At 33.8% G+C, this 14,574-nt stretch overlaps 1 protein-coding gene across 7 annotated transcripts in view; it reads right to left on the bottom strand.

The window, feature by feature from the left end:
• Positions 1-5,302: 5,302 nt before the first annotated feature.
• LOC121418257 (serine/threonine-protein phosphatase 4 regulatory subunit 4-like) overlaps positions 5,303-14,574 on the bottom strand; it is a 67,128-nt gene continuing 57,856 nt past the window's right edge. For 4 of the 7 annotated variants that reach the window (XM_041612015.1, XM_041612012.1, XM_041612014.1 and 1 more), the window contains 6 exons: positions 13,580-13,585; positions 11,789-11,927; positions 10,775-10,831; positions 8,329-8,420; positions 7,553-7,643; positions 5,303-6,632 (listed from right to left, as the gene is read on the bottom strand). In XM_041612015.1, coding sequence (XP_041467949.1) covers positions 6,608-6,632; positions 7,553-7,643; positions 8,329-8,420; positions 10,775-10,831; positions 11,789-11,927; positions 13,580-13,585 — 410 coding nt within the window. In that variant the 3' untranslated portion in view covers positions 5,303-6,607. The remainder of the gene's footprint in view (positions 6,633-7,552; positions 7,644-8,328; positions 8,421-10,774; positions 10,832-11,788; positions 11,928-13,579; positions 13,586-14,574) is intronic. The other 3 variants (XM_041612013.1, XM_041612018.1, XM_041612017.1) reach the window with 2 other exon arrangements.

The raw sequence follows: 14,574 nt of genomic DNA, 5'->3' as shown, positions 1-14,574 counted from the left end.
ATAAATATACATACACTACTAATTGGTTTGTCTAGATTTGCTCGGTGATTATTGCTCCTTGTGCTTAATCCAACCTTTTTTCCTCTTTTTCTTTTATGCGCAAAATTAAGATGCCCTTTTTATGTTTTATCTTGAGCATATGTTGCATTTAGTTCTTTTTCTTTTTTAGAAGGCAAGAGTGAATAATGCACCCTTGCCAGATATTATGTTACAAAAACAAATATGATGAAACAAATAATTCCAAACTTGGAAAAAGTGGATTTTGAAACCCTTCGATTGACCATAACTCTTTGACCCATGACAATTCTGATGCAACAATGGTGTCAAATTAACGTCAATGAGTTACTCAATTATGCAGAATAAAAATCACAATAATGAATTATGTATTTTTATATAGCTGACTTTTTAACTTTGGTTACCTTTTTTTAAAAACGCCCTGTATATAAAGCATTTTTCCCTTGTCAACCCCCCACCCCCCAAAAAAATTATATATATATATATTATAACAGCGTGAGTAGTCCATGCCCGGAACAATGTTTACTTTATCTAGCTAATAACTACACAGAAGACTAATGTCTTGCATGTACTATTTTGTGTATTCAAAGGGAAGATGTGGCAATGTCACTTGGCAGACTACACACCATTTCATACTATTGTTTCACTACTCAATACAGTCAAATTCTGAATTTGATTTTCCTATTCTTCTACGTAACCATATTCTGGACAGGTATATCTCCTTGGAATGATAATGGGCCCTGTCTTACAAAGAATTGTCATTGATCCGATCAATCACAACTATGGACGACAAAGCAACGTCAACATCTATTATGCATGCTTGTTAAAACGTATTTGCTAACTACATAGTATGATGGATATTCAAGCATTCTTTGTTTCCTTGAAAATTCACTGTGCTTCTCTTTCTGTGAATGAAGGACATTGTGCAAATTTTTTGTAGAAAAAATCATGACACTGACAGATTTCCATAGAAATACGACGGATCAATTCATGAGATCTGAAACATTAAAATGAAACACACAAAATATCAATTGAAAGACAAGACACAATGGAACAAAATTGATCTGAAAACAAAATTTGAATTGTCTTTTCCATAACTATATTTACATTCTTCCAGCACTGAAGTGAGCATACTGGTGAAATCGGTATAAATGTATAGAAAAATGTGCAAAAGGAGTTGCATTCACTGGAAAACAATATTTACAGAAATACTATGAAACCTATGTGATATGGCCAAGGTAAAAGTATGAATGAATCATTATTGATATGAATACAAAGGAAGGTCAATATATCTCAATACCAATCATAGTTTATATGACATTACTAATGCAATCGTATACTGTTGAATTATATAATAATATTCATAGAATTCCTGTGGTAAATCATTCAAATTTGAATTAAATCTACCACAAATTAATACAAACACATGAGCAAAAGGAACAAATATTATTCTACACATCTTAATATCCTTCATACTTGCATTTCTATTTCACAAGGTATATTGCACTTGGTTTAATAAGTACATAATAATAAGTACAGTAATATCGAACCATGCATTTCTAATGATGTAGCGTTATAGAAGCATGCCAATCACAGTATCAGTTAATTTGTACATGCATCGTGTTACTTTTTTTTTTTGACAAAGTCGTGGCAGGCACAGCATAAACATGAGTAAACTGGTATTTTCAAAGCATTTGTAAACCTTGCAGAAAACAGAAATAGCACAAACTGATACACCTCATCACCTACATGATACTGCAAAACAAAAAAAACAAAAAAATAATGTAAAGCAATAAAAAAAAAATGGGAACACATTTCACTTTATCAGAGAATATAAAGCTTGGTATGAAAGCCCAACAACTTGTTTTAAGCACACTTGTTGTTTTCCATATGTCAGTTTATTCCACGATTCACTTAATATGTCTTGAAAGAATTTCCAATCCTTTATCTCTTCCTCTCTCTCTTTCACCCCCCCCCCCCCCCCCCCTCCTCCTCGCTTTGTTTTTCTGCCAGTAAGAGAAAATTCTGGATTGTATAATGGAAGAAAAGGCACAATTTCGGAGATTTACCAAAAATCCTTACTTATTTCATGTGTCTAAAAGAACTTATATTCTCAGCAATAAGCAAATAATTGTACAATAACTTCTAACAAATAAAATTACAATGAATAAAGTCTTAACCTTTTAAATTAACCCTGCTGTAGTCAATATTTTTAATGGCAATGTTTCTTTGATGTAAGCATTATTCATTTCAGATGACCTCTCTTCATAGTATTTCTATGGCATGGCAACATTTTTTTGATTTGACTGAAAAAGTTAAGTACAATTAAACTGAGAAGTGACTTGAAGACCCAGAACGCCGAGAGCTTGAAGTGAAATTAACGAAAGGGAAATACATTAATATAAGCTACATTGCACAACAAAGACAGCTTTATGCAAATGCATTGCTTGACAGCCCAAGAAAAAAACTCAAATTATTCTATACTAATAATAGGCTTTATCGAGCTTCTCAACGGCCTGAATTACGTGACTTCATAATTGATCTAGGAGGGTTCATACATAGAAAAGATGGATTTTTTTTTTCCAGATCATGTTTCATTTTTTAACTTGCAAAGTAAAATGGCACTGACAATTATTCAGTGCTAAAACCCTCACTAGGTTTTTTTTGTAATTTCTTTGTTTGGCTCTAATTGGGCCTAAACTGCTATGTCAGGAAAATTGCTACACATAATCTGAATGCAGATAGACTTGGATAGCTGCGCCAAATAAGTGAAAACTGAAATGTTGGCAAAAACTGCAAAGTTGTAGATTTCATCAATTAAAGCTTGAAGGAAAAGATTTTTATGATACCTCTATGTGATAGAAGTAAAGAAAATAAAATGCGTAATCTGAAAAGCAGAAAAATTACCCATTTTTACTCCGTACAAACCTACGTAATCACATCGCTTCTAACACAACATGACGTCATGGTTTTGAGGTTGGGAAAAGCCATGAGAAATCCTATTTTCGAAGCCTGATAATTTGAGCTATTTAGCAAAATACTCAGCTGGTAAGTCGTGAAAAAGAATAAAGCTTGCATTGCTGTGCTTTGCAGTTTTTATAAGCTTTTGATTTGTACATGATCTGTCCATTTCACTTTTGGGTCTGGTCTGGGTATTTAAATCACAATTAGATTCCTTATTACTAGTGGTGAAATATCAAGACCATGAAATATAAAGAACACAATTTTCAAACACAATTACAAAGGCTTTCACGTCAAGATTTTGAGATGAACTATTGCTTCTTCTGACTAAAATTAGAGAGAAAAAAGAAACCAAACACTCTTTAATCATAGATGTTTCTAACTAGACTACCGTTACTGAATGTCAGTTCATAATGGTGAGTAGCATACTGGCTATTTTTGTGAGATTCAATATATTCATTCACGTTTCCTGATATGTATAAAAAAAAGATTAGCATTCTCAATATTGAATACATTAGGCACATAGTTTCTACCGAGTTATAAAGACAAGGTTTATATAAGGCACAAACCATTTTGAATGTTTTTTTTCTTCAATTATTGGATTTTAAGTTCACACATTTTGACGTTGACAAGGCACAATTTCAATACATGTTTATTTGACAGGAAAGACAAAAAACACAATACACCTTGAATTCACTTTCATCCCACTCATACATAAACAGAGTTCGAAAGTGACTGCCTCTTTTATCACATTGATCAGTAGATCATGTATTCTTTCTATAGGAGGGCATATAATGCAGATTTTCAAAAAAATATATTATGGATAAAGAGTTTGTATCACCATAAGAGTAAAGAGAGACATTTTGAGGGTATTTTATAGTCCATCAAAGGGAAAGTTGCTCACATGTGACATCACACATATTTGTCGCATTGCCAACGGGAGGATCTACAGAGTATTAGAAATCGTTATATTCAAATGCTCATAACTTTCTCATTATTTGTCAAATTTTTCTCAAACTTTCTTTGGTCTTATTCTTTGATTATTCTGTTTCCACACAACCTAACTTGTTTTAAGAGTTTCATTCCCCTTCAAGAATGACTTGCAAGTCAAATGGGGTGATACATTGAACCTCTACTTTTAAAGGGGAAGTTCACCCTGACAAAAAGTTTATTGTAAAAATAGCAGAAAAAACAATAAAAAATATTGCCGAAGGTTTGAGAAAAATTCATCAAATAATTAAAAAGTTATTAGAATTTCAATTATTTGATTTGTGACGTCATATGCGAGCAGCATTCCTACATAGCGAATGGTAAAATATCAATGAAATATCATTTTCTCAGAAAATTGAAAATGGTTTTCACTGTAACTTTTGTATATCAATAGACAAATCATTTCATACCCGATCATGAAAAAAAAAATTTAATCAGGAACCATACAAAATTTGAAATTCATACATTTTATATTACATAACACATGGGGCAGCTGCTCGTTTATGACGTCACAAATCCAAAATTTTGAACTCTAATAACTTTCTTACTCTTTAACAGATTTTCCTCAAACCTTCACCAATATTTTTTACTATTTTATCTGCTATTTTCACAACAAAGTTTTCTTCAGGGTGAACTTCCCCTTTAAACCCCCGACTTCAAAATACAGGCCTATTTATCCATCCAATGCACAAAATTGGACCCAATGGCCCATATTCTGAAGTCAGGTTTAATTTAGACCATGGTCTAACTCTGTGCTAAAATTATGGGAAGCCAAAAGTGTCAACATTTTAATTAAGCTGTATGTTTCCTTTGTTTACTGTGCTCTTTCCTGATTCATCGATGGTGAAGACAATCATCTTTTTATACTTCCTAGACAATTATGAATTATTTGAGAGCCAAATGAGCTGGAATATGATATCTCTACCGTTAGTGATTTATGTAACAATTGGCTATCTACCGGTATACTTAAACCACAACTTTACACCTGAATTTAAGTTAAACCCGACTTCAGAACACGGGCCCAATGCATCAGATTTCTGATCATTTCTGTTCAAATTGGCAAAAACCAACATATTCTTTACATGGCAAGAATTGAAAGAAAATTTTGAAAGCCACACACACAGACAGACACCCACCCACCCATACACACACACAACTTGAATGGCAGCCTATAAGATCAACACTACGAGCCAACTACTATAAATTATCAGAGAGCTTTTCTTTTTCCCCTCTCTTCCTTCACAATATTACAAATACAAAGTAACATTGAATGAATTTTACAGGGTGATGATAAGCATTTTAACTAATGGATTAGTGAAGGCTTTTTTCAGCCGCGGTTCAAACATTACAGAGAACACACAGCAAAAATTAATAAATAAATATGTCGATTTAAACTTTCCTGTGATGATCAATGCTCACAACATATAAGCCAGAAATTCCTGTCTCGTATCACTGGAGCAATTCATTCATCCTTGCTTTGATTTCTAATATCATTTCAGTAAAAAAATTATTCTTTCAAAGACTGAACCAAACTGTGCCTGAAAAGGTAAATACAGCTGTTATTATTCAGATGAATCATGGTACATGTATTGGAATTGAAAAAAACCTATTTCAAAATGGAGTGTGGTGAAAACATTATTGAATAATTTATATTATCTCACTTCTGCAATGTGCAGAAAACTATTTTACGAAATTTGCCAATTGTCACAAAAAATATGGGGAATATATTTTTCATCCACTTCAAATCATTCTCAACATAATGAAAAAAAATGTGCAAAATAACGATCTGGCATTAACTGATTTAATGCGACTTGTAGCACATTCATAACATTTCATGCTTATGCCATTTGAATAATAAAGCTGCATTTTTTTTCTTTTAATAAAATGGTGAGATTTTTCCCCAATCTGACCTGGAGAACTGAATGAAAAAAAAATCTCCTTGGATCAGAGCTACCACTTTTTCCTCTTTCCAACATGATGATTTGCTGAAGTGGTGACAACAAATTATGTAAGATCACACGCACAGGCATTTGTTACATCAAAGATACATTACTTAATTTTGTCTCCCACTAATATTCTATCAACATGGCAAAAGCTCATCCAAGGGGAATTATTCCACACAAAGAAAAAGCCTAAATCACCATTAACGCAGATGGCTGAAATCAGAGTGTAATTCATCAATTATCATCTGACAAGTTGCCAAATGTAATAAATTTCCTTAATTTTGAAAGGCTGTGCAGCATAGGCGTCTGACTGACTGTTACTATGGTAACTGTCTTATCAAGCAGACTCAGCCGATGGAACATCAGACAACTCCTCTCACGATCACTCCCCAGTTATCCCCGAAATGTAATTCCGTCAAAATGCACAGATGCTAACATGCTAGCCGTGTACAGCATTCGTCAGCCACTGTTACTTGTCAGATAAGTCAAGACGCCATGATCGCTATGTCCCTATTGAACTGTCTAGCTCTGTCAATTTGACATTTGCTATCCCTCCATGTCAGTCATCTAAAATATAGCATGAATGACTGGTCACTGTAACATTGGTTCACACTGTCATACATGCATTCACTCTTCATATGGCAATTTGTTCCTGTAGCAGATATGTAGGATATATTAGAAGTACATTCCATTTCTCATCAAGTCTTGTGTGAGGACTTCCTCCTGAAGAAATGAAAAAAAAAGAAAAAAAAATATACTGTTAAGAATTCTATGAATAGAATTTCCTGTCTTTAAAATAAAACTCTTCAATTATGAGTCAAATTATAAAAAAGTAATCTACATTCTAATATACATGTATTTAAGATCCTTGATGACATAAATTCTCCAATATTCTGGGGTTATTTTTAAATAATCATACTGCTCATATGTCAAACAATCTACATTCTAATATACTTGAGCTCCTAATTAGAACACCTTCTGCAAATGTATTGGCCGAATTAAAAAGAGGTGGTTTTGAAAACCATCAGTTGAACCCATGGTTTATGTAGATTTCCTGTATAAATTTTGGAGAGTGGACTCATTAATTCAAAACAATGGACTCGTGAATAAAATAGCATGCTTAACCATGGCAACAGGCGTCAGTTTGGCGCACTGTGACAAAAGCACGCATCGTCATTGGACATCTTTCAATATATGTGATAAATTAAGCATAATTAGTACAGGAAATCTACATAAACCATGGGTTCAACCGATGGTATTCAAGACCACCTTGGTGCAATTGGGCCATTCAGTTTTCAACAAGAGTAAACAAAAGTAAAAATAATAAAACATTTATGATTTTTGGTTGAAAAAAAAATTTGCATTGACTTTGTACAAAGAATCACGTTTTTGAGCAATTTTGGGTCTGACATGTGCTTACAAAATGTTGCGTAATTTTGGAACCCTGTATCCGGGCATCGCAAATTTGGTCTCAAAAGATGCCCAAGACTTGAAAACGAGCGGCGCGGTAAAAAAAATTCTGCGTAGTCATGAAATTTGTCGAGGGGGGTTAAATTGACCCCCCCCTTAATAAGGGTTAAGAGCATCTCAATGAGTACACCGTCCTATTCCTATTTACATCACAATATTGTCTCATATCTTACACTCTCGTTGAAGAGGTGGAAGTTGATAGATGACTAGAAGAATTGCCAGACCGAGTTGAGCTTACTGATGATGCTGAAGACTTCCTGGATTCTATAAACAGATAACGAAGAAAGAATACATGTCATTAAATAGAGAGTATTAACAATGCAAGAAATTACATGAGTTCTTGTTGGATATTTTTGACTCAGATATACATCAACCACTGTCTATTCTTCCCTCCCTCCCTCCCTATTCCTTTCTCCCGTTCCTCTTTCCTCCTCAATGTTCTCCCCTTCCTTTTTCTCTTTTCTACTCCTCCATGCTTATGTGCATCACCCTTTACCCTTCTTTACGTTTCTTCTCCTCCTTTTCTTCATTCTCCCTTTCTCTTATTCCTCCTCCTCTTTTCTCTTTCTACTCCTTCTTCCTCCTAAGTGCATCACCCTCCACCCTCCTCTTCCTTCTCCTACCTCTTTCTCCCTTTCTCCCTTTCTCTTTCTCATCCTTTCTCCTCCTCTTCTTCTGTCTTTCTACTCCTTGTTCATAATAAGTGCATTACCCTCCTACTTCCTCTTCTACTCTTTCCCTCCGTTTCTCCTCTTCACTACTCCCCCTCCCACCTCCCCCGTCCTCCCCTCCTTCATCAGATACAGTGAGGGACCAAAAATGAACATCACAGAAATTCCAAGAGCTCTAATGTACACAAACAGCTGAGAATAAGCAGAGGAGGGGGGCAGGATGGCTGAAATCAGCTTCAAGCTGAACTCCCATCAACTCCCTTGTAGATAGTGCATACCTGACACATGTGTTCCACTGGTTGATCTTTTAGCTGCACTGCTGGCTGTAGGAGATGACAAGGAACTACTGTATTCTAGAACCCTTGTAGTTCTGTTAAACAAAATGATGATATACTTCCATTAGTATGTAAAGTCACAGGTATGAGTTGTTAGGGAACCATTCCTCACTGCAAACAAACTGCATGTTAAAGCCATTCATACAGACATAAAGATGAAAATGCACATGACCTACTATACACAAAAGAAGCAGTGCTTATATATTTTTTTGTACCTTTAAAGCCCACTTCAAACTGACACTGTCAAACAATTTTATAAGATAAAGGTCATTAATGTTTTTATTTAAAAAAAAAAATCAGTGAAATCATTTTTCATGAAAGGCATCAATAAGGAAACCATGTTTATTGCATGGAAGCATGAATAAGTGCATGCAGCAAGTGACTGAATCAATGGAAAATCATCAGATGTCTGTTTTCCTTGTTTAAAATACTGGATTATTGTCACGCTGAGGAGAGGGTTATGATGCAAAGCTACAAACCACATTCATATTTTCAGAGATTATGAAATACTTTCATGTACAAACTTTACAATTTATGGAATTTATCTCATTTAAATCACGGACATGAGAGGGAAACGTCCCTGATTTAATCAAGTAACCATCACCTCAATATGAATTTGATATCAATCAAAACATTTAGAACACTTTTTTAAAGGCATATCTCAACCTTTTGGCTTCCAGGCTTCTATGCCCAGAATGTAAAACAAAGTGGGGGGGGGCATTCATCTACCCGGGGCCCTCGCAATGGAATTCCCTCCCTTGAGAGATCCAGGGGTGGTATTCTGTAACTCTGTCATAACTTTTGTCATAACTTTTGTCATTTCTCTCCGAGATTTGACACCGCTATGATTGTCACAAATCGGTATTCTGAACATTGTCTTTTCCCTGTCATATCTCTCAAAGTTCCCACCCATCTTTTCGGAAGCAAACCAATCAAAAACATCGTTAGTTCCCAGTTGGAGCCCTTCTAGCCAATAGGAAAGCCCCGTTGCAAGTAGGGCATATCCCCAAAACAGTTGCTGGCATCGCGCAACTACGCGTATATTTATGCGCTTAATTACAAAGAGAGACAGGGAGCTAGAGAATTATAGAGAAGTATAAAAGTAAAGAAAACAGAGAAAAAAAGGAGGAATGAATATGGAGGGCCTAACTAATTGTAGCATGAAAAAATAATTTTGAAAATTGTCATGGAAGATGAGTGAAACTAATACCACAATCTAATCTAAATAATATAATTGTTTGCTTGACATTCAGTCGGCAGGGTATCGGGATATTTGGTACTAAAAGATATGACAAAATTTATGACTGCTACCCCCCTGTCATAACTTTTGTCATATCTTTTGCTTGTATAAAAGGATTACGCGCATTTATAGCCGCGTATTTTTGCTGCGCGCTAATGAGAAGAGACAAAATTTATGACAATTTTTGTGACAAAAGTTATGACATCCACCAGAATACCGATTTTGTCATATCTCTGAGATAAGATAAAATATGGAGAAAAGACAATGTTCAGAATACCGCCCCAGGATAACAAGCGTGACAAAACATTGAAGATCAAGCTAAGAACTTGACTCCAAAACTCCTTTTATCAATGATTTTTTTTTCAGTTTAAAATTTCTTTATTCCTTTGTTATTTTCTTCACTCCCCTTCACTTGTGCACCTTGAGCATCTCTAAAAAGATGGATGTATCACCTATGTCTTTCACTTTGGGTGATTTACCAAGGCTAAATATAGGCTTTAATGAATTTAGCGAGGTAATTTATTATTACTTTTACAATATAGATTGGTACAGAACAGATGTTGAGCTTCGTCATTTCTTGATCAATACTAACACTTTGATTTGAAATTTTTATTCTCATCGTTTATATTCATATCTCATAATTTCTAACACATCTTTGAGACTGCTTATCCTGAAATGAATTATGTAAACTTACATCACAGCACAACAATTAAACATTTCAATCACATAAACAAGAAAGCATGTAAATCGAACTTGCAGCATTACAATGAAGTGAAAACATACATACATGTATATTAGAATCACAAATGAATATCCTATGTCAACATAATATTCAAAACAAGCACACACTTTGCAACTTGACAGGAACAAATCATGGAAAGCCAAATGAAAAAGCCATATATCTGACACTCAAACTGTTTTCTTTATAAATGAATTTAATGGCATATGGAAAAGGAGAACACAAGTAGGACAATGATAAAAGCACCAGAAGAACCATGAAAGCCAGACAAGAAAGGTAAGTTTTAGATAAAGATGTTACACATACATTTGCCTGGCAAATATGTGATAACTACAGAGCGAAAGAAGTAGAGAGAGAAAATGGTTTAGAGCCAAACTGTAAGCAAGAGTTAGAAGAAGCGATGGATAAACCTTGTATTCCGCATCATAGACGTAGCAAGCAAGCCATCAGAACCAGACCTATTACGGCTGAGCAAATAAAGGAAACGATCAATGCATCCATGCTATCCCATCAGGCATTGCAAGTGAAGATGCCGAAAGGTATTCACTACAAAAAAAGGCTTTCAACATCAAAATGCTTAGAAATTAGGAAAAGGTAATGCAGGAAAACATCAAAGTTTTCTTTTACAATCAAGAAGCTTAATGAAGGAAATTTTTATTCTTCCGTCAGAGAAGATTATATTGAAATTGAAAATCCAGCATAGACAAATGGAAAGTGTTACAGGAAAGGAGAGAAAAAGAAATTCATAAACATATCCTACAATGATACCTTCAAAAACCTTATTTTCATAAGATTTCATGACCTGTTTTTGGCTCCTTTCCATATCATTAAGCTATTTTCTGTGTGTCTATATGGGTAAAAATTATTTTCTCCTATATCTTACATCGATGTTCTAGTTCCTCCAGTTCACTACTTCCCTTTAATACCTTATTTTTCTCAATCACTACCAAAGAGGCATTAACTGAAGCTTCAGAACTTCAGTGAAACTTAATGTTTAATGAAATAAGTGCATGATCATTTTCTATAATACAAAAAGGTTTTCAGCTGATTCCTGGTTAAATACATTAATATTAATCTCAATTATTTACTTAATCAATAGCAGCTGAGAACAATCGCAATACAGGTGTGATTTGAATCGAGCATATCTTGGCAAGATGAGCTCGAGAATATGATTTTGGGCACAATTCATGGAAAAATAGTCAGCATTTTCACTGAGAATATGATTTTGGAGCTATTCATGAAAAAAATAGTCAGCATTTTCACTGAGAATCTGATTTTGGGAGCTATTCATGAAAAAAAGATCAGCATTTTCACTGATATTTGTTATAGAAGCTAATGCGTAATCATTGCACCCGATTGGCTCAAAACAAATTAGCTTGTGACTATCACCAACTCTGTCCTTCATCTACGATGCCCCCCCTTACCTTGTAGTTGACTTGACGTTATTATTTGGTTCGAGAAGGGTAGCCGAGGGGGACTTCTTCCCCGCCCTGGTGGATGTTCTAGAGGGGGGTGCCGATGATACCTCACTCTTGGATGTTTTCTGGGCCTTGTGAGATGCAGCTATAGACAAAACAAATAATGCACAGAGGAGAGAGAGAGAGAACACATATTAACATGCCAATTAATACACATGAGGCATGCTTCCAATACAAAGAGAAAAATATCAACATTACATGTATGTAAAAGAAGTATCAATATGCCCTTCAAATAATCATAGTACAAAATAGGACTGGAGAAACTTCAAGCTACCATTTAAACAGCTTAATTAACTATTCAATGGGGCATTCTTATTATGATCATGCCTAATAACTTGAATAAAATGCACTTAGTAACATCAATGTATCTAATAATTCATACATAATTGCAAGGATTAAACTTCATAGTAATACTGTACACCCATTGTACTAAACAAGGCAATGAAGAAAATGTCAAGTGCTTCACCTTCATCAAATTTCATGTTAAAAAAGATCAAATTTGCACAAAATTAATGAAGTACAATACATTCAATGTAACCTTACCACCCTCGACATAAAAATGATAAGAATCTGTCATTTAACTTTAAAAATAACAAAAATGACAGATTTTCCCCCCCCTCTGCAATAGTGTACGTGTATGTAGAAAAGTGCCATAGAGTAACTTTACAAAGCCCTAACAAAGGTACATGAAGTGCAATTAAAAATGCAAACAAAAGAATAATGCATCTCTTCAACAACAAACAGAATAAAACAAACAATGAAAATGAACAAAAAAGTCAAAATAAAGATTTCACAGAAATTGAAAATTGCAGGCATAATGTTTGGTTGACATGTCACATGCTAATCAAGGCATTCTTGTCTAATATTTAAAAAAACATGTACGTAAAAATTCCTTATTCATAATTATTAAAGCTTAATGGAAAATGACATTAATGAATTGTGTGAATTACTCATTCAATATCATTATCATTATTGCTATTAAAGATAATAAAATTCATGTATATGTATGAATAAAATTCATATAAACTGGATGAGAAAATAAAAAAGTTGAATATGGCTTCTAATGCAGTTATGACTAGTGCAATCAGCTGTAATGTAGAATGCAATTTAATAATTCTACAGTAGTTCATATTTTCAAATGAATAACTTATTTCGCAGAGAGTATTAAAAGATAACTATATTCATATGCAAAATAAACCAACATTAAAAATGTTAATGATTTTTGTGCAATTATCCTGTAGAAATACACAAATAAATCCATTCAATGTTTGCAGTGAAGGGTACAAAGCACATTATATTTAATGCATTAAACAATAAAGAAAATTGTTATTTGAAATCACAGAAAGAAATCATTAATCCATGCATATACTAGAATACAACATTGAGAAGATAATAATAAAGCATGCAGCATGCATGTATACATTGACATGAAAATTCGCCATGCATTGAATCACCTTTCAATCTAACAAACAAAATGAAAAGTGAGATATATGGAACTATAAAATGAAATTATGGGGTTTCACTTATGGGGTATTCGATATTCTTCCACTTATTATTTTTCATCCACATTATTTTTTTATTCAATATTTATTTACATTTTTTTGCTTTCATGAAATGGAAATATAACAGATAAATAATGGATTAATGTAACAGTCTTTTTGGTTAAAAAAATATAATGTAGTGAAATGAACTAATGAATATCCAATGTCTAATACAACAAGAAACAGGACCACTTACTTTTTCCTGTTTGAAAAGAACGGAACATAAGATATAGTTTTATTCATTAATATTCAGTGTACAATGTCAATGAAAAATATTATGAAATTGCTGATTTGATAATGGCGGCCTTTGAATATCAATTTTCAATGGGGTGAAACTTAGAGCTTCCTGACTACATCAAACTTAACAGTTCAAATAAAAGTTCAACAATAAAAATACAAATAAATCATTATAACTAAAACACATCATGGTATATTGGTCACATCTAAAAGAGCAGAAAGCAATCTAGTATTGAGTTTTTAACAGCAGGGAAATCTAAATATACATGTCAAGTCATAATTCTACCTAAAATATAATTTCAAAAAATTAAGAAATAAGTGTGGCCAACTGAAAAAAAAATGAGATACTTAGACTTTATCATTAAAAAATGTTTGGTTCATTTGATAAAAAGAAGTAGAAAGGCTCTTTTTATAATGGTTATTTGACTTGATAAGAATTATCAAACTCTATGCGATGCCTGCAATAGTCTGTAGAATGGTATGACAGGGCAACATCAAGGAATGCAAATGTAACTAATCATGTTAGCAGGCTGCTACAAAACTTTTTAAAAGCACTTGCCCAGTCGGGCAAGTAAATTTTTAAATAGTTGAAATATGCTTGCTCAAAAATCTATTTCACTTGCCCCAAAAAAATCCTTGAAAAAATAGTTTTACCTCTTCAAAGGAAGGTTTTGCCGTTTTATAAACCACTGACCTTTTCTCTCTTTTGACATGAACTGATCTACCTTGTTATTGCATTTCTTTTTCCAAAGTGATTCTATCTTGCGTGCCATGTCCAAAATTAGGGTCAATATCGTATCATATCGACCCTAATTTTGTCGCTTGCCCAACTTTTCCTTGCCCTGGGCAATCGGGCAAGTGCTTATGTCGCACCCTGCATGTTAGCATACACTTCTTAGACTCCATTTCTATAGAAGTCTATGCATCATTACATGATGGTACGGGATTCATACG

This window comes from Lytechinus variegatus, chromosome 7 (genome assembly GCF_018143015.1).
Source record: "Lytechinus variegatus isolate NC3 chromosome 7, Lvar_3.0, whole genome shotgun sequence".
NCBI classification, from domain to species: Eukaryota; Metazoa; Echinodermata; class Echinoidea; order Temnopleuroida; family Toxopneustidae; genus Lytechinus; species Lytechinus variegatus.
This window is presented reverse-complemented; position numbering and strand designations above follow the sequence as displayed.